General features: G+C 37.8%; 1 protein-coding gene across 16 annotated transcripts in view; it reads right to left on the bottom strand.

The window, feature by feature from the left end:
• The window catches only part of NEB (nebulin), a 321,375-nt gene that overhangs the window by 290,953 nt on the left and 10,187 nt on the right, over positions 1–20,235 (bottom strand). For 15 of the 16 annotated variants that reach the window (XM_068245793.1, XM_068245797.1, XM_068245803.1 and 12 more), the window contains exon 4: positions 4,294–4,338. The exons of the other annotated variant lie outside the window; for it this stretch is intronic. In XM_068245793.1, the coding sequence (XP_068101894.1) occupies positions 4,294–4,338 (45 nt within the window). The remainder of the gene's footprint in view (positions 1–4,293; positions 4,339–20,235) is intronic. 16 annotated transcript variants of the gene reach the window in all.

Here is a 20,235-nt window from a genome sequence, read left to right as displayed (position 1 = left end):
TTTGACGCAACTTGTGTAAAGTATGCTTCGTAGATTGTATAACATCCATTAACATTTATGTATGCTATGTGCGCATGTACATTTTTCTGCTATTTCGTGAATACACGCCATCATCCCATACATGGCTGACCTCTTCATCAGAAAATGTTCATTGCCCGGTTGTCACGTTGATTCAATAGCTTTTAGAAATATAGGACTAGGTTCTGACTGGGACTTGTGAACAATTGTCCACTACTTAGTGGCTGGCCCAGAATTATTTGAAAAAAATAGTTCTTGCTGTTCATGGTTCCATGCAGCTTTAATAATGCTACCACCTAATATTTACATCACCCTTCAGTGAGGTCCTTTGCTGCCTGATAGCAAGCAATATATCACTGGAGAGCCTTAGCAAGTCAGGCCTCTCTAAGCCAACAAGTCAAATATTCAGAATGACTGGTAAATCAAGCCTTCCTAGTCAACAATTCAGATATCTAGCCCAGGAGGACCTCCGTAAATAAATTCAATCACTGACTTAGATTTCAACCAAGAAGGACCTTATTAAATCAGGTCTACTGTGTCACTGCCTTTTATCTTCATCCCAGGAGGACCTTAGTAAATCAGGGCAATAGGGTCAGCAAGTCAAAAACCCAACCCTTTAGGGCATAGGTAAATTAGGCTCTACTGAAGTTAGATATTTAACTCAGGGGGACCTAAGTAATTCATATCTAAGGAGTCACTAACTTTTCAATCCAAGGTCGTTAGTATATCAGACCTACTGAGTGTACAAGTCAGATGTCCAGCTCAGAGGGACTTTAGTAAATGTGGCTTATTGAGTCACTGACTCGGATCTCTGCCTCCACCCCGTGAGGATTTAGTCAATCTGGCCTATTGATTTAACAACTCAGATCACCAAGAGGATCTTAGAAACTCAAGCAGTATTAGGTAAACAAATTGGACCTGCATCCTTGGTGGTCCATGGCAAGTGAGACCTATACCTATGTAGATCAGGTGTTTTGATGATTCAGATTTCAATCCAATGTTTTGTGCTTTTTTTGTATTATAGTAATTTCTATGTTTCCATTAGAGAGCAATAGTGTTCTGACTTCACAAGCTTTGGTCTTGTTCAGCTCAAAGACATCTTGGCAACGAACCCTTTCAGATTAAACGTGGTCAGCAATGGCATTCTTCATACTTCTCTCCAAACAGTTTTACTGTAACTGTTGCTGTCATTGCAGCACTATGGACACCAATGCTGTTTTTGTAGTCAATTCCACTTGTATGTGACAACAGACCCATGAAAAGAGAACTCGTGACGTTTATTAAACAAACTGTGGAATTTCAAGACTTTGTAAAAGCTTAATGGAATAAACCCATCCTAGTCATAAGATTAGTTACCAAACTGCCCATCCTTTTTATACCAATTTCCAAGTAGGCAGAAGATGATGATGAGACTGATGATGATGATGTCAAATGTAGTTAGAGATGGTGAAAACAAAGAAAAGCGCATCAGATGATGATGTCATAATGAAGCAGCCATCGTATCTTGTAGGCAGACTGGTCATTGTGTCCCAGTCTCCTACAGCAGCCACAGCATTAAGTAGTCCTCATTTGGGCTCTACAGGGATTATATAGTGACTTTTTCCTTTTTTTTTTTGTCTTTTTTGTTTAGATAGTTTATCTGGTTTATTACTGAGATTTTATTTTATTCTTGTTCCTTTTCATGAAGAAAATAACAAATAGCACAAAAGTTTTCTTTTTGGGCACTTCCCCAGCTGGTTCGAGTGGCTTGCTTTCTGCAGCAGTAAGGCGAAATACTGTACCGCTGTACAAAACTTCTCTATAAAACCAGATGGTAAAACTAACCAAAAAGAGACATTTTCAGTGCTCATATCTTCCTGATTAAGACATTATTCAAAATACATTTCTAATGTTATCCCTAATAAAAAAAAATGAAAAAGTCACCACATGTTCCTCTTAATTGCTGTGAAGCTTGTAGCACAGAAGTTTTTCCATCAGAAACATGATGCCAGACAATCACGTGCAGGTGCCACTAAAGGTGAACTGTCTAGCTTCACTCATACTGACCTAAAGCAAATGAAAACACAGACTAAGATCGGCCTGGGATAAATAGCAATATGGAGCTCCTGCCACTCAAATCAGTGTCTCAGCCATGGCCAACACTACCTGAACTTCAGGCTCACCTCCTTTTCCTAACCCCCCTCCTCCAAAGTTAAATAATATTCCCCTTCCACTACCTAGCATTACCTCTACACACCACACCAACTTATGCTTCATCCTATCCCTTCCACAATAAACTAAAGTCTCCCCCCACCCCAGCTAGTGTAGAAGTACAGGGCCCCAATCTCCAGTGCCGTGATGAGCAAAATGCCAGCATTGAATGAGCATTGCTAAGATTAAGTTGACTACTGTATAATCTCAGCAACTGCTGCTTCAGCAAGGTTTGGAGTCCAGTTCCATTGAGTTCAATGTTGTAGCCGTTTCATCCCAGCTGACTTTTTCACCCCATTAAAATTAACTTAAAACCCTGAAATGATTTTACAGGATTCAATCTGAAATGCATTTTCTGTACTGGAGATTTTGTAACCTACACATAGACCAAAGAGTCCCATAGATACCCGAAATTGGCCAAACACACAACTGATTCCACTATTCTCATTGTTTCACCTGATTGGCTTCATAAACAGGAATGCTTGAAGTGTTCCTGTTTATGCTATGAAAATGTAATAAGAGAGAAGGTTGTGGACACTGGGATTGACACACCAGGGTTGGAGAACACAAGTGATTGAGGAAAACTGGGCTGGGCTTTTTTTTTTTTTTTTTTACAAAAATTTTTGTTTGCAAATTTTTGAAGCAAAGTTTGAAACCATCAGCTCAGTCATTGTGTAGTTGCTAAAGAATTTAGTAAATTGGGAGTTGTGTAACTGTAGCCATGTGCAAGCAGCCACAGTGATAGCACTTAGACTAGAGAGACTATACAGTCTAAAATCAACGAGCCACATATCATGTTTTCTTAAACAGCTATAACACCTTCCTGATCTTTTTCGTCTAACTCACCCTCCGAGACCACGTCTGTGCCGAATTTGGGTGCTTATCCCCACCCCCTGCAGATGCTGGTACTTAGCCATGCCTTCTTACAGATTGTACAGATTGCAATGACACCGTCTGTATCAGAGATATAGGGGTTGATTCATCAAATAATGGCAATACTCCGGTCCACACATAGCGCATGGTAGCATTACAGTCACTATTGCCAGTAACCCAACTCGCTGTACTAGATTACTGCAACCATTTCTAAGGTAACATGCGTTACTAACAAGCATTATTGTTAGTAATGCGTATTACGGTAGCAATGGTTGTGCTACTCTAGTACCGTGCGTTATGCTGCAGGCGTAACTCCCGATGCTGCATGTGGAAGTGACGGTAATACTGCCGCGCACAATGTGTGCACCACAGTATTACCTGCATTTGATTAATCAACCCCCTAGAGTGCCACATAAGCACCACAGCACCCATTAGCAAGGGGGTGGGACTAAGTGCCGGTAGTCAGCGCACACATGGTCTTGGAGGAGGGGTTAGCCCAAAAAAGATTGGGGTGGGCATTATAACTTTTTAAGAGCACATGATACAAGGCATTTTGATTTTAGACTGTATAGTCTCTTTAATAATCTAGGATGTCCCAGATTCATTAAATGATTTCATTGGCGCCTGGCCCTGCGATCACTATGAGCCAATCACAGTGATCACAAACTAAAAAATCATAACAAAAAAAGTCTCTGGTTCTTTAATAAGGGGTTCCAAATAACTTGCAGCAGGTGCAAGAAATCCTCAGTGTATTATCTCATGAGCTAGGTGATAGGTGCTAACTTTTACCAGCTTATACCAAACTGTTTTATTTTTCCTATTTCAAAATCCAGCCTAGTTGTGCTGCCGGTTCACTTATGTCCTCTACCTTTAGTAAATCAACTCCAGTGTGCCAGCCTGCCATAACTGTAATTGGACTAGATTTGTATCTTGTCCAATCACCGAATAGCACTTGGCTGATGAAGTATGGATGGAAGTTGCATGTCCTGAATATAAGGTCATGAAAAGTGCTTCTGCCACCCCATGTCCTTTCCTCTGCCCACCCCATTATAAGCATCACAGTCCCACTTTCTGTACGAGACAGGGTTGTCCACCTTTGTGTCTGGCTGTTTCTGATAGAAAATTCTGTAAGAGCAGAGCAGTGTTAAAAGCAAGTTAAAGATGACTTTTTTATTTTAGTGCGCTTGTAGTAGATGGCTGCTGAGGAGTTACCTCCGCAACTTCCCCATCTTCAACGATTGTTTCTTCATAATAGTACTATAAAGAGATGGCAGAGGCCGGGGCTCAGAACAGGGTAAAGACACAGACAGTGAGAGATACATTGTGCGCTCTACAGATCATAAGGAAAATCACTACAGTGTTCCATTGTCACAGACATGGCATTCACACCACATGCAAACACAGAGTAATAATGTTTTTTTCATCATTAATACACGATTGTCAACACAATAAAATCTTATCTACGAGGCTGATACTCCCAAGCATTGCTTGTGACATGCAGAGGACAGAGACATTTATATGAAAAAAACTCTTTAAAGGTCAACTTCATCCAGAAGTAACAATTCATTTTTTCAGTTGAATCACGTTTCTCAACAATCAAGATTTCTCAATCTACCAGCGCCATGAAACAACCAAAAAGTCCCACCGCTGACAAACTATCAGAGCTGTGTCACAGTCAAATGACGAGGACGCTTCCCCTTACGGGATCCAGGTAAGAGGACGTGATGTCATTGGTAAGCACTAAGCACTTCTGCAGATGGTTCTAGATCCAAACTAGATAAGAAAACTGTCCCCATTTGGAGTCTTCTAAAAATATTTGATGCCAGCTAACGATTTAAACATTCAAAGCCAAGAAAAAAACTAAATATTTCACACATGTGTATGTAATTCTGACACTGGTATTATTGAGAACAATGTACAGCCAATTGAGATTGTTTGGCCATTTTATACTGATAACCTCACTAGACTTCCCTGGGCACTGTTGATGAGAAGAATCTATAACTAGAAAGAGATACAGGAGCTGGGTCAGAACATACAGGATGGACTTTATCTATCCCAGTTTGCCTGTAGGCATCTCAGAGTGCTGAAGAATCTTCTTCTTGATGAGAAAATAGTATACTCTGCAAATATAAAGTACCAAAAACTGACCGCCAACAAATGGAGGGCAGCGTGATGGCTAAGTTAGCACTTGGGTTGAATCCCATCAAGGACTCGTTCTGTATGGAGATTTTATGTTCTACCTTTTTTCTGCTTGGGCTTCTCTTGGAGACTTGAGTCAACATACTGGAAGGTTAAATGACTACCCCACTAGTAGTGTCAACAGCAACAAATCGGCCCTAGACTGTGTTTAGAGCAATAAAATATGAACCCCATAAAGTGACATTTAGAACATAGGTTACATACAGAACATTATACAAAGAATTTACTTATCACCCTAACACACCCTATCTATATATAGTACACATTCACAAGCATAAGTATCATATGTTATGTCATTGTTACATAAAATTGTTCTTAATTTTTTTTTTAAATTGCATGGTATTCAGAAGCTAGGTAATAGTGAATACATTATGAAAACATTTGCTGCGCACACTGAAAAGTACAGCGGATATGTTCAAGTTATTTTTGAAAGGCTAGGTCACTGCCTGTAGATGCATGAATCATGTTTTCCAGTTGCACAATAGACAGATTCTCCAAGCAAACCGTCACTCTCTCCATCACCCCCATGAAAATAGTGGTAGCTTTACTTAGGTTACAACTAAGCACTTAGAATCCAGCTCATAACAAGTCATGGAAAAGTTTAGGGGATCCCAAATGCCAACCTTCCTTAGATACAAAACACTTCCGCATGCACTGATGCCAACTGTAATATTAACAACAAACAATAGTGATGATCGTAATGCACTAATTATGATTATGTGAAATGTAATTTTTTATTACTATTACGATTTTGACATTTAATTGATTTAATGTAAACCATTCGTATTTTTCTGTAACTACGCAAAATTTTGCATAATTTTGTGTCGGCTTTAGGGGTTAATAGCAAAGTCCCCATAATCCTATCGCCATCGAAATTGCAATGTATGACTTTTCAAACAGACCTTGTAGTTTTTGAGAAAATGGATTTTGAAAATGCAAAGAAAAATTGGTTTCGAAACTGAAATTTTTCGAAGTTTAAAAAACATTTTTACATTGCATTTTCAAAATCCATTTTCTCAAAACCTACAGAGACTATACGAAAAAAAAATGTATTTTATTCCCACTATTCCCCTTAACAAACCTAGCAATTTATGTGATGATAGCATGAATGCTATCATCACTATAGCAATGGCTTTGCTATTAACCGCTAAAGTTGGAACAAAATTACGCAAAAATTATGCTAAATTGAGAAATTACAGTTCCTGATTACTTTTACAAATGGCATTAATAACAATTTTTCCCAAAAATGTGCATTACAATTTTGCATCTTAATTGCGAATTACAATACGAAATTAGGACTATGCGACTTTTATGCTCATCACTAATAAACAATATTGGCACTGTATAATTATTTGAAAGTAGCTCTGATGAGTGATAGTTTTTTAAGTACAAAAGAGTATGATCAGTCAGTACTAAAGCCTGCAAATTCTAATAATCAGCATGTGAATGCGTTTAAAAAGATGGTCCTTGATGATGTTTCTAGGATGGATGTAATTGGTGGCAATAGTAAAGTGAAATCTAATTTTGGTAAAACAGAGAAGGAGGAGGAAACATGAGTAACCTGCTGATACGTTGGGGGAAGGGAGGAATTATATGTACAGGAAATTACAAATCAACTAATGGATAGTGAAACATATGCGAAGTTTAAGAGGGATCCAACATAAATGTCTTTAAATGAACTAACCAAATTATGAAATGAAGGCCTGAGAGAGAGCATCTTGAACCAAAATGAGTATATGTACAGTATTTTAACATTCATTTGAACTTTAGGTGTGTGCTACCTAAAGTTCATAAAGATACGGCAGCCCCTCTTCTTGGTAGGCTGATTGTATCTGTGATCCACTTGCCCACCTACCGGGTGGGGAAGTATCTTGAACAGTTTTTGACACCTTTGATGACTTTGATCCCATAAATTTTTGACACCATAGGTACATAGGTGACTATTTGTCTTTGTGGCTTGGTATTTTACACACCAGGAGGTGGTAAGACTGTAAAGTGACTGCATTGTGAGCTGTGTTAAGTGCAGACTAAGTGTCTCTATGGAAATTGTTGACTGCAACTCTGGTAGTTGCTAGATCAGCTGGGGAATCTGATGCCAGTTTTTGGATAACTGTGGTCACTATTTAGCGCTGGGAGAACTTTTTACACAATTGCCTTACTTTCTGAGTCTAGGGACAGACTCAGTCTCCTCAGGCTGCTAATTCAGAACTGTAATATGCAATTTAATATTTCCGAGAAGGTTTCTTGTTTTCCCCCAAAATTGTGTCTCTCTCTGTTTTAATAGACTCAAATTCCCACTGAGGTCTCCTGCATACAGATGCAATCGCACTACATCAAATTTTCAACCATTTCAGCAACTCTTTCTGTGGCCTAACATGGCTCAGGCTAAATTTGTGAGCCTACCATCTAACAGACAACTTTAAATAAACCAGGGACAGTTTTTCAGGAGCACTTATGCCCTCGGAGTTCTGCAATTATCTCTGGCCCTAAAAGACAGTATCAGGCCCATAGCTTTCAGTCAAATAAAACAGAGAAGCCAGTAATTTTTGCCCACTACATAGAACACCGATTCTGGTTGGCTACCCTGAGCAACAGCTCAACTTTCAAACAGTTTCCTAAGCTGCAGTCTTGATAAATCATTAAAAAAATATAATGGTTTCTTCTGCTATACCACAGGAAGTCTTTGAACGAAGATAAAAATAAAATAAAATAAAAATTAAAACATTTTGTAGAATTTGATAAAATGTATAGAAATCCTTTTATGCATAAAAAAAATCAACAAATAATAAACAAATTGTGCTGCATTCCAGTACTAGCATTAGAATAATTAAACCGTCTATCATCTGTACAGAACACGCTGGTGAAACGCGATACCCAGAATTCCTTTCTGTAGAGAGGAAGTAAAATAGTTCTGGTGAGTTGCAAAAGTTATTTTTACCCTGCCGTCTGCGTGATAGACCGGCTTCAAGAAGGTTTTGAACTCATATTGCAAGTATTCTAGAACTGGGATGACAGGAGTCCTTGTAAAAACTGAATGTCATTATTTGTGTGCAGAGCTTTACACACAGGCTAAGTGCTTCCAAAAAGAATATCTCAATAATTCAAAGCTTTTTTTGTTTGTTTTTAGCCTATTATCATCTACATGTAAGTAACATATAAGTATTAAGACTGTCAGGCAACAGGTGTGAGGTTCATCAGACAAGCTGAAAGAAAGTAACTGCATTGCCCGTGGCATCCAACTGGCGTTTTCCACCCCATTTTATTTTCCATTACATTTCAAACTCGCATAAGAAGTGAAAGCTCCATTTTGATTGGCTGACACAAGTCTTTTAGTTTTAGATGCCCTTTACACTTAAAGGGGCACTACAGTGAAAAACTGTAAAATTTAAAATATGTCCAAACATATACAAATAAGAAGTACATTTTTTCCAGAGTACAATGAGCCATAAATTACTTTTCTCCAATGTTGCTGTCACTTACAGTAGGCAGTAGAAATCTGACAGAAGTGACAGGTTTTGGACTAGTCCATTACTTCATAAGGGATTCTCAGCAAAGCTTTTATTCTTGATAAAGATATTCCCAAAAAAGGATTTAAACAATGATGCTGGCCAGCTTCCCTGCTCCCTACACCGTTTTTTGGCAGTTGGACAGGGCAACTGCCATTCACTAAGTGCTTTTGAAAATAAATGTATCCCTGAGAATCCCCTATAAAGAGATGGACTAGTCCAAAACCTGTCACTTCTGTCAGATTTCTACTACCTACTGTAAGTGACAGCAACATAGGATAAAAGTAATTTATGGATCACTTTACTCTGGAAAAAATGTACTTCTTATTTGTATATGTTTGCACATATTTAAAATTTTACAGTTTTTTGCTGTAGTGCCCCTTTAAAGGGCACATTAGGGGAGCTGATGGATATGTCATTGTAATATTGCAATTTATCTAACCTAAATAATATGTAAAGCTGTATTTTTTTTAACTGAATTAAGGTAGGGAGATTGAATGATGTATAATAAAAATGATTATGATGTTCCTAATGATTATTTTTGATACATTATTAATAATAATTATAATAATAATTATAATAATAATAATACAGTGGGACCCTACTCACAGACATGCATTTTTTATATAATCAGAATGTTTATACTAAAATGAATATATATATATATTTTTTTTTTAATGAAGACCAATATTGAAAATAAAGGTTTCAATTTTAGAGCCCCGCTGGCTGATCTAATTAGCCATTTATTTATTTTTTATTATTTTTTTTAAATAGAAAAAGGCCTAGTTTTAGTGCTGTAATAAAAATATCTCTAACATTAAAATATCTGAATCCCCTGACATGGTGATTGACAATTGAGTCTTTTCACTTACTGTGTTTATTTTTTACAGAAAAGACTAAACATGCAGAATAAACCCCCAAAAATAAATACATCTGTAGTAATGCCCATTTTCCCAGTGAAAACAATAAAAAAAAACCTTACTAAGTTATTTTTTAATTTTTTTCCTAGTTGTAATTGGTTACCATTTAGATATATTAAGAATATTATTTGCGTTCTTTAAATTCAACACTATGTTTGGACAACATGATGTAATGTATTTCTTTACATGAAGGAAGGCCTAACATGATTAGCATTTGTTGTTTTGTCATTATATATGGATGAGCAAACTCTGCTGATAACAAAAAAGGACTAAAAAGTTTAAATTAATTTTTTTTGTTGGCAGCTAAATTAACCATTTATTATTTATTTATTGTATTTATAAAGCGCCAACATATTACGCAGCGCTGACCATATTGTACATCACACTGAAATGGCCAATGTGCACTTCAAATAAAAATAGGAACATGAGACAGCAGGGAGGTTCTATATACTATAGCTGCTGCATATACAATTGTGCAGATAGTGCCCTGGCTGGGATTTTGTTTTGGGGACCCAGCTCTGCAAGGCAAGAGCGCTAACCACTATGCCATCGTGCTGCCTGTGGATCCCTTTGAGTGGCAAAGAGTTGCGCGACTTGTTCAGTGCTCTTGCGTAAATTAATACGGATAAACTCAGCTTTATATAAATGTGTAAAATTAATCAATAATTTCTGCATAATTACTTTAATTATCATTGCCAGGTTCTTAGCACTAATATTATATTACAGTTTGTTCACATTGTAAGTGGCCTCCTATTAAGAAAATTCCATTTTAAGCTTCAGATGACCATCTGGACCCATAAAATCTGACCTGAAAGGTTGGCAGCCACTCAGAACAGGATCAAGTTAACTCAGAACTTGTATAACGTGTTAAACCTGATCCACTTAGCTCCCAGGAGGTAAGAGAATTACTATGCAGACTTCCAACCAATGCAGAATAATCAATGAACACCCACACCTCAATATCATGAAATCAAATTGTAACATGGGTTTACTAAAGATAGGCCTTGTCTGACAAACATTCTCAGCTGTTGTGGAGCGATGGATACAAATCTAGATATTGGAAATGCAATAGATGTAATATACTTGGACTTTGCAAAAGCCTTCAACACTGTTCCCTATAATAGCCTCGGCACAGGAGCTGAGGATGCTGGGATTGGAAGGAGACATGGATAAGGAACTGGCTAGAGGACAATAGACAACGACCCTTATTCAATTAACTTTTCTCCTGAATTTTCTCCTAGGATATATGTTTTTATCTTTTCTGCAAAATATCTTTACAATACTTTGCAATTGAAAAATGCAAAAACATTTATTAAATGGTAGAATCAATATTAGTTTGAGTGTTTTTTAGCTAGCTGGTACGTTAATTGATAAAATTTTAAAACATCACCTACGAGAACACACAAGAAAAGGTAATTGAATAGGAGTCAATAATTAGCAGTATATGAACTGTACTCAGTTGCTAAGTGTTGATAATTAATGTCTGCCATAACGTCAGCATTAGTTTTGATTTCATCCTTCAGGTCATTAGTAAATGGACCCAGTACTGACCCTTGTGGGATCCCACAAGGATACCACAAGGGTCAGTACTAGGTCCAATATGTTTAGTTTATTGATAACCTGTGAAATTAAATAGAAAGTAAAACTGACATTATCGCAGACAAGAGGTTTAACACTCAGCAATGTAATGCAAAGGAATCTTCACAAGATGCCTACATGTCAGGTAAGTTACGGTACATATAGTGAAATTATTATCTAGGATGAAAGAAGATGTGTCTGTTAAATTCACATTCTTGAGCCTCTCTGTATCACAACCCAGATGAAGGAAACATCAGAGTGGAATTTTAACTGTGGAATCTCTTCAATGTAAAGAATCCAAGCTGCTTTTAAAGGGAACCAGAGACGAAGCACCCTCATGTATTTTACCATATATATCAGTGGGGACATTAGAGAAAACGCCTACCCTGCTCTCTGTTTCATTATTTACTGTTTAGATTGCTTCTTATCAGCCCAGATAAAATCCCTTACTGAGTATTCAGTCTGGCTTCGTTGAGGAATCTTTATAGCTGAGTCTGTCTTCTGTGCTGTCTTTTCAAGCCCAAGCCTGCCCCCTTGTGGCTCTGCAATATACACACATCTGGTTTATAATCTAAACACAGTTTTGACCCTGTTGAAGACTTAATAAAATATAACTTTTACTAACGATTTTATTAAACTATGAATTAAAAGTTATATTTTATTAAGTCTTCAACAGGGTCAAAACTGTGTTTAGACCCTTGTGGCTCTGCTCAGCAATCATTATAGCTGAGTCATTATAGCAAAGCTAGACTGAATGCTCAGTCTGGGATTTTATCTGGGCTGATAAGAAGCAATCTGAACAGTAAATAATGAAACAGAGAGCAGGGTAGGTGTTTTCTCTAATGTTCCTACTGATATATATGGTAAAATACATGAGGGTGCTTCGTCTCTGGTTCACTTTAAAGGCAGGTATCACATTTTTCATAGCTATTTCCTATGGCAAGATAGTTTTCATCTTATTCACTCTTACTGTGCAGAACTCCTTTCTAAATAGATGCTAATATCTCCATTCCACCATGCACAGTCCATGTCCCTTCACCCGATGTTATGACACAGGGATGTAATGCTGATTTTCCAAGCTTTTATATTGCTATTGGAGGTATGATAGATGTTAATTAGATCACCAGTCGATAAATGTCAGGTCATGCAGCTTTGCCATAGCAACAAGAAAGAGATACAACTAGGGGTATTACACTTGGATAAGGATTTGTGAGTACTTATTAAAGGACAACTGTACCGAGAGGAATGTGGAAGCTGCCATATTTATTTCCTCGTAAGCAATACCAGTTGCCTGGCTATCCTGCTGATCCTCTGCCTCTAATACATTTAGCCATAGATCCTGAACAAGCATGCAGCAGATCAGGTGTTTCTGACATTATTGTCAGATCTGACAAGGCACTGTAGGCACGTGCCTACAGGCGTCCGAATATGGAAAGGCAGCTCACTCTCCTCCCCAAGCACCTCCCTCCCGCTTTATCTATGCAGAGTCTTGAGCTGAGAGTAATTGAGAGGTTATTCACCAGGGTCTCAGCATTCCACTAACCAGATCTCCCTTCAATAAGGCTCCTCTAGCTACCTAATACAAAGGGGCACCTGTAGCTACCTATGAGGGGCAAGTAAACAAATGGAGAAGTGACAGCTGGGCCAGCCAGCACACTTGTAAGTTCATGCCTTCTTACCATAGCAATGCTCATGTTACCCATGTGCCATTGTTTGCACTGATTGTGCAACATGCCGCACTCTGCTGCCATGCACTATCGGCACATGGCAATATTACTGACTTTTAACGCATGAAGCTCAATGCTACTTAGACTATTTGCTATTACACTTATGACTTTTCCTTTGCATGGATCAAGGCACAGAGGGAGGCCCAAGAGATTAAACATGATGAACTGAATTATTTTCTTCAGCTTACCTCTATGACTATACTGTATACTGTGGGTCTAAACAACATCTCTGAACTCAGTTTTAACCACTGCACTTCATATGTAACTCAAAAGTATGCTTCACTTACATCTGCTCCAGTCTCTGCACTGGCTATACATTTTAATCATGTAGTGTTCACTGTAGGTGACCTCACATTCAGTAGCTTTTCATCATATATACAGTATATATTGCTCAGCATCATAGCCGCCATCACACTAGCATCATGGCCACTGACTGCTCTTTTTAACCACCCTGGCGTTCTATTAATTGCGCTAGGGTGGCTGCGCAGCACTATTTAAACATTTTTTTTTAATCGTGTAGCTAGCCTAGCGCTAGCTACATGATAGCCACAGAGCAGCGGCATCCCCTCGCCCCTTCCGATCGCATCCGGCGATCAGAGCAAACAGGAAATCCCGTTCAGAACGGGATTTCCTGTTTGGCTTCCCCCATTGCCATGGCGATGATCGTGATGACGTCATCGACGTTGTGACGTCAGGGGGAGTCCCGATCCACCCCTCAGTGCTCCCTGGCACTGATTGGCCAGGCTGCGCACGGGGTCTCGTGGGGGGGGAGCCCTGTTACGTGGCGGGTAGCGGCGCGTCCGCGGTGATCATCCCCAACACGCAGCTAGCAAAGTGCTAGCTGCGTGTTTAAAAAAAAATTATGAAAATCGGCCCACCAGGGCCAGAGCAATCCAGCGCGGCGGTAATGGACGAGCTGAGCTCATCATTACCGCCAGGGTGGTTAAATCCATTTCCGACTGAAATTAGTTGAATGGAATTAATGGGAATAATGGAGGGGTTGCACAGCAGTAAGGGCACTTGATATCGCAATGACTGATGGACCCCTGCCCCCCTCTCTAATTGTATAAAGTGTCCTCCTCGTGCCAGGGGGGGGGAGGAGGGACACACTTACATAATTCATGCTGGAATCTATTGGAAATTGCTGTGCAGTGTGTGGCCAGGCAAAATATATCTCACTGATTGGATTTGATCAGAGAGGGATCTATCTAATGGTCAATCTGACCAAACATTGAGTGATATTTTTCCTGAATTTAGTAATTTAATTTTTTACATTAGGTAACCTCCGACTATACTCTTTTGGCTTGTAGTACATGGTGAAATAGCCATGCACCACTGACATTCCAAGATGAATCTACAGTATATTGAGAACATTGATCTTTTTTTTTAAAGAGTTACGAGATCTAATAGAGACGAAAATATTATACTGATTAGTATTGTCAAATTATAATTAGTGACAAGATAAAAATTTACTTAAAAAAAATAATCAAAAAATATCCCAATTTCAATGCGAAAGGAATTAGAATTTACCAAGATAGAATCAGAAATTTGCAGGGGGCTCATTAGATTTGGAAACTCTCAACAATGTATTGGCCTGTCCCAGAGCTAATTAGCTCTTGACTAATTTCCAGTTCTAGATCTGCAACTTCCAATTCCTGTCAAAGTGGAAATGACATTTTATTGAACGTTTTGCTCATTGATGATCAGTTTGAACTATTTCATTACACAGAACTATTCATTAACAAATTGTGTTTTTGAAATATTCACAATTGTCTATGAAGGAAAAAGAATTTAATATATAGTTTGAATTGTGTATAAAAAATAGAAATGATTATTAATGGATTTAGGGGATTTAAAAAAAAATTGAGTTTTTTTTTTGTTTCTAGCTGAATCAGTTTAATGCTACTAAATATTTATTACCATTTTAGATCTGGGAAATGTTTAATAGTGCAAACTCAATCTTTGTATTTGTTTAGCTCTCTATATACTGGTTTCACTGAAAAAGTTTATAAGTAAGGTTCATGCTTTCCACAATGAGTAGTAAAGTTACAATAACTCTATAATGACTAACATTTTGACTCTGATGCACTGAGATTTTTCATATCTGGCTTAATCCATAAAATAATATTTCAGAACGTTTTGACTCATGTAATAGATTTTTTTCTTTACAACAGCACTAAAATCGTTTAATGAAGTCATTCTTCATTAAAAAAAAGTAACTGTTTATCTGTAATATTTAATATATTCCCATTTAAAATTCAATTAATAAAATGTATGACCAACAATATGCATCCCTTAATAATAAAAAAAGGACAAAAAAAACCCTCTTTTTTGTATTTGAAAAAAAAAGTCAATTGCATGTGGTCTGATATAAGTCATGCAGAGAATCCGAAGACAGAACAACAAAAGTTGTTTAGGTGACACCTTTAATGACTAACTGAGTAAATCATTTATTTGCAAGCTTTGGAAACTTTATGTTTATTCTTCAGGCATGTTTCAGAACCGGATCAGAACCATGCAAAGCACTATCACATACAGAGGCTTTGTATACCCTAGAAAATCATATATAAAGCGTCTGTATGTCACAGTACCTAAGCAACTATTGTTGTTCTGTCTTCGGGAAAAAGAGTCACTGAGGCTTGGAAAATAAAGCACGTCACACATTTAAAACTATATAAAAATATTGAAGCATTTATGTCCCGAAGGCAGCACAGAGCTTAGTGTCATACAGCAAGTATAAAAGTTGTCATGATTCACTGTCTTTGTTAAGTACTTGTGACCAGGTGACAAAAACCTTAAAGGGGCACTATGGCACTATGGCTAAAAATTGTAAAAATGTAAAATATGTACGTTTTTTCCAGAGTAAAATGAGCCATAAATTACTTTTCTCCTATGTTGCTCTCACTTACAGTAGGTAGTAGAAATCTGATCGAAGTGACAGGTTTTGGACTAGTCAATCTCTTCATGGGGAATTCTCAGGGATTTATTTATTTTCAAAAGCAATTAGTGAATGGCAGTTGCTCTGTCCAACTGCCAAAAAACTGTGTAGTGAGCAGGGAAGCTGGACAGCATCATTGCTTAAATCCTTTTTAGGGAATATCTTTATAAAGCATAAAAACCTTGCTGAGAATCCACTATGAAGAGATGGACTAGTCCAAAACCTGTCACTTCTGTCAGATTTTTACGACCTACTGTAAGTGACAGCAAACGTAGGAGAAAAGTAATTCATGGCTCATTTTACACTGGAACAAAACGTACTTCTTATTTGTCTAAGTTTGCACATATTTTAAATTTTTCACCATAGTGCCCCTTTAAACCAACTTTATAACCAGGAGGTAACTCTGGCCAGCTGTTACAAACAAATATCAAAGCCTTTAAATATGTCTGCAGAACTCTGAATAGAGATTATACAAACACTGAATGACACACACAAGGTGCTCTCACCCTTCTATCTCTCTGTGGCCCATATGCAATTCACTTTTTCATCTGAGTTTTCTCCTAGGTGATAATTTTAAATTTGTCAATAAAATGCCTTTTAAGCCACCAGAAAGCACGAAAATACTCAAAATAATTTTGATAGTACTTTTTCACCCACTTTTGGTACTTTGTTTAGTTTAAAAGTGCTGGAAAGATATTTTAAATTGAAGATGACAAAATGATCTCCAAGGAGAAAACTCAGGTGAAAAAGTGAATTGCATTTGGGCCAGTGTGTCAAATATGTCAAATAAATAAAACTTCATCAAGAGCTTATGAATAAGATATGCACTTTTTCTTGCACCATGCAGAATGCCTCTCCACTGACACAGGGCAGGGGTGGCAAGAGGTTTACCCTATTTCTTGGAGAAATATTCCTATACAAGATATATTTCCATGAACAGAAAAAGCATTTTCTCTCCTGAAATATGTATATATAAACAAAAAAAACCCAAAAACAAATAACTGGTTTCTTGGCCCGTACTATAGGCCCATACTAAAATGCGGCATATTTTTTTATATTCAAGTACAATGTTAAATCCATAAAGCAAAGATTTTTTTTTTCAGATGTGCCTTTTTATTTGCAATGTAGGATGAATCCATAGCATGTTTGAAAAAATTGGTGCTTCATTTTTTTATTATTTTTATACAAAAAAAAAAAAAAGAAGATAAATATTGTTATCACAATTTGATCTCTGCAGTCATGTGATTAAAACTGAATCAAGTTGTTATTTATATTCCTTCCAGGATTACCAAGCTTCTTCTTAAAGTGGATCTACATCCAAACATGAAAAACCCGACAGCGCAGCTGCAAAGAAAAAATTATATTTACCTGCGGAATCTCTCCACTTCCGACGCCTGGCCCCGCCTGCCCTCTCTCCTTGGAGAAAAAATGCCAAGCTATTTACTACTGCAGTAAATAGCTTGGCGTTTTTTCTCCGAGGAGAGAGGGGAGGCGGGACCAGGTGCCAGAAGTGGAGTGATGCGGGCTCTTTGTGATGAGACTCCGCAGGTAAATATACCTATTTTTTTTACCGCTGCGTTGCCACTTTTTTCTCGTTTTTGGATGGATATCTGCTTTAAGGGCCCATTTCCATTTCCATTGAAGCAAAAATGCAGCATGCCATCTGGTTTTCCTCTGCATGGTTTCAATAGGTTGCGTTTCCCATCCGAATTTGCACACAGAGAAACACAGATTATGCGGGGCTGAAACAGATGGCATGCTGCAACTTTCTGCACCATCCATGCAAATCCCTTGCATGGCATGGCTAGAGGGATTTGGATGAGTCTTGCATCAGAGCTGTGGCGGCATCGCGTCTCCCAAGATGCATTCTGAGCACAGTGGAAATGGGCCCTAAAAGTGGCCATACTCAAAAAATTGCACAAACTCAACCACGCATTAAGCTCCTACAAACTGCTAAATTGCAGGAGTGATGTCAACGAGCTACAAAAACTGGAAAAATACAAATAGTGCCATCACTCTGAGGATAAGCTAATGCAGGCAATCTTTATTGAGATATAAGTGAAAAAACATCCATAAATCATCCCTAAAAGTGGCCACAAGTTACAAATTTTTTATTTTGATTCCAATTGACCAAACCGATCCAATTTTTTGGTTGATTGGAAGTTTTAAAGAAATTGTTAGATTTAACACACCCGTGTGTTCAAGATTCAAAAGAAAAAAATATTGTTAATGTCGAAAAAGTTGACTGGATGGAAAACCCTCCTGCATGGTAACCTTTCACTCAAATGTTTGATAATTTTGCATTTTCATAGAACTACATTTTTCACTGCAACATTTATCACCAGATTCCATCTCTGCACATCTATCAATATCTCCTCTGATCATCATTTCTTGTTTAGCATTACAATTACCACTGATTACCACATTGCTACTTACAACTGCATTTACCACATTTTATTGTGCTACAAACACTCAATGATGTCTGTTTATTAATTACTTAAATAAACCAAGTACAATACAGTTGCATATTACATACATTACATACACACACTTTCATATTTCCATCTATCTATCATTTGGTACGTACCAGGGCTGTGGAGTCGGTCCAAAAATCCACCGACTCTGACTCCTCAGTTTAGGATTCCACCGACTCAGACTCCTCTAATTTGCATATTACAATTTTGTTGATTAAAAGTATGTAACATGAAATTCGTCTCTTAACTGCCAACGCTTAGGAATTTTACAAGACAACTGAAGTGAGAAGGATATGTAGACTACTATATTTATTCCCTTTAGACTAAAACTAGTACTTGGTAAGAGTACTTGTAAAAGGTACAAACCGGAACAAAGAGCATCTATCAGGCCCCAGGCAATGTAAGTGTGGGAACATGTAAGAATGAGGTGCAGGTACTCTGCAGGGGAATGAGGAGATTGTAAACAGACAGCACCTCTGTGTTCAATGTGCACAGCATTCTCAGTGGATTCCCTGCAGCTCTGTGGGGAGTGCATATGTAGAGTATAGTACTACTGTGTAACAAAGTAAACCTGAGACAGATGAAATTAAAGTTTGCATAAATCAGCATCAATGCAGAATTATTTCCATCTCGTTGACCATCTCTATTAGTGACACAGCTACACATCAGGCTTTATTCTTGCAGCATAGATGTTATTTAGTATATATAAGAGATTCCTGTGTACACATCATATATACAGTCACAATCAGATATGTATATCTGACCTTAAAAATACGGGGACTGCTTTATTGAAGCAGCACAAGTAACTAATTTTGATTGGTTTATTTCATTTTTGTGGACTAAGCACAGCTATTACTGTATATATACTGTATATATACATTATTTTTAATGACTATTATCTGAGAAATAGAACATTTTATCATATTTTCTATTTTAATTACAGTTACAAATTCATTAGGAGTCGTTGTCGGAGTCGGTGCATTTTTTCCCGACTCCGACTCCAGGCACCCAAAATTGCCCGACTCCACGACTCCGACTCCACGACTCCGACTCCACAGCCCTGGTACGTACTGAATAGTTATATACAAGCTATTCTGGTTGAATACAATTTGACAATTCATCACACACCCTACAATTCTTGGTAAAGTTGGTATGAATTTACCAACATGTCCAATCTCACAAAATCAAGAAAAATGGGAAATTCAATCGGATTTCTCGATCGAAAACAAAAAAACATACAAAATTGAAAACTCAATTTTCTGGTACAACCAATTATTTTAACCGAATTGGGGTAAAACTGAACAGAAACATTGTAACATGTGTGGCCACCTTAAGACTGTAAAGTCAATTGGGGGACTTAGGAACAGGAAGTGAGGGACAATCTTTGCAATGGGAAAACACAAGTGTAAAGGCTTAAAAGTGGGACCAGACCCTTCCCAAACAATCCAAAGCTAAAATAAAAAATATTTGTAAAGTTGGACTTAAAGGGACAGTTTCCACTACGAAAAGGCAGAGCACACAGAAAAAGCACAAGCATTGTTTTCTGTGTGCTTGCTATTCAGTTTTCTATGTGCTCGCTAAGTCCCATACTGTTGTACTTGCCATTTGACAAGAATTGCATTACACTGTGGGAACTGCTTGGGTATTCTGTTGTACTGGTCCAAGCCCCTATCCCATAGATCCATATCAATCCCTGCTATGCACTGAGGTGGACCAAAAGTCCGAAACAGGCTGTCTACATGTGGGGTTGGTGTGGCTCTGTAAAATGTATAGCTATAGGCGTGCTATACACCAGCGGTCCTGGATGCAAGC

The sequence above is a fragment of the Hyperolius riggenbachi genome, chromosome 7 (assembly GCF_040937935.1).
Source record: "Hyperolius riggenbachi isolate aHypRig1 chromosome 7, aHypRig1.pri, whole genome shotgun sequence".
Classification (NCBI taxonomy): domain Eukaryota; kingdom Metazoa; phylum Chordata; class Amphibia; order Anura; family Hyperoliidae; genus Hyperolius; species Hyperolius riggenbachi.
Note: the sequence above shows the minus strand (reverse complement) of the source record. Positions and strands in the feature narration are given on the sequence as shown.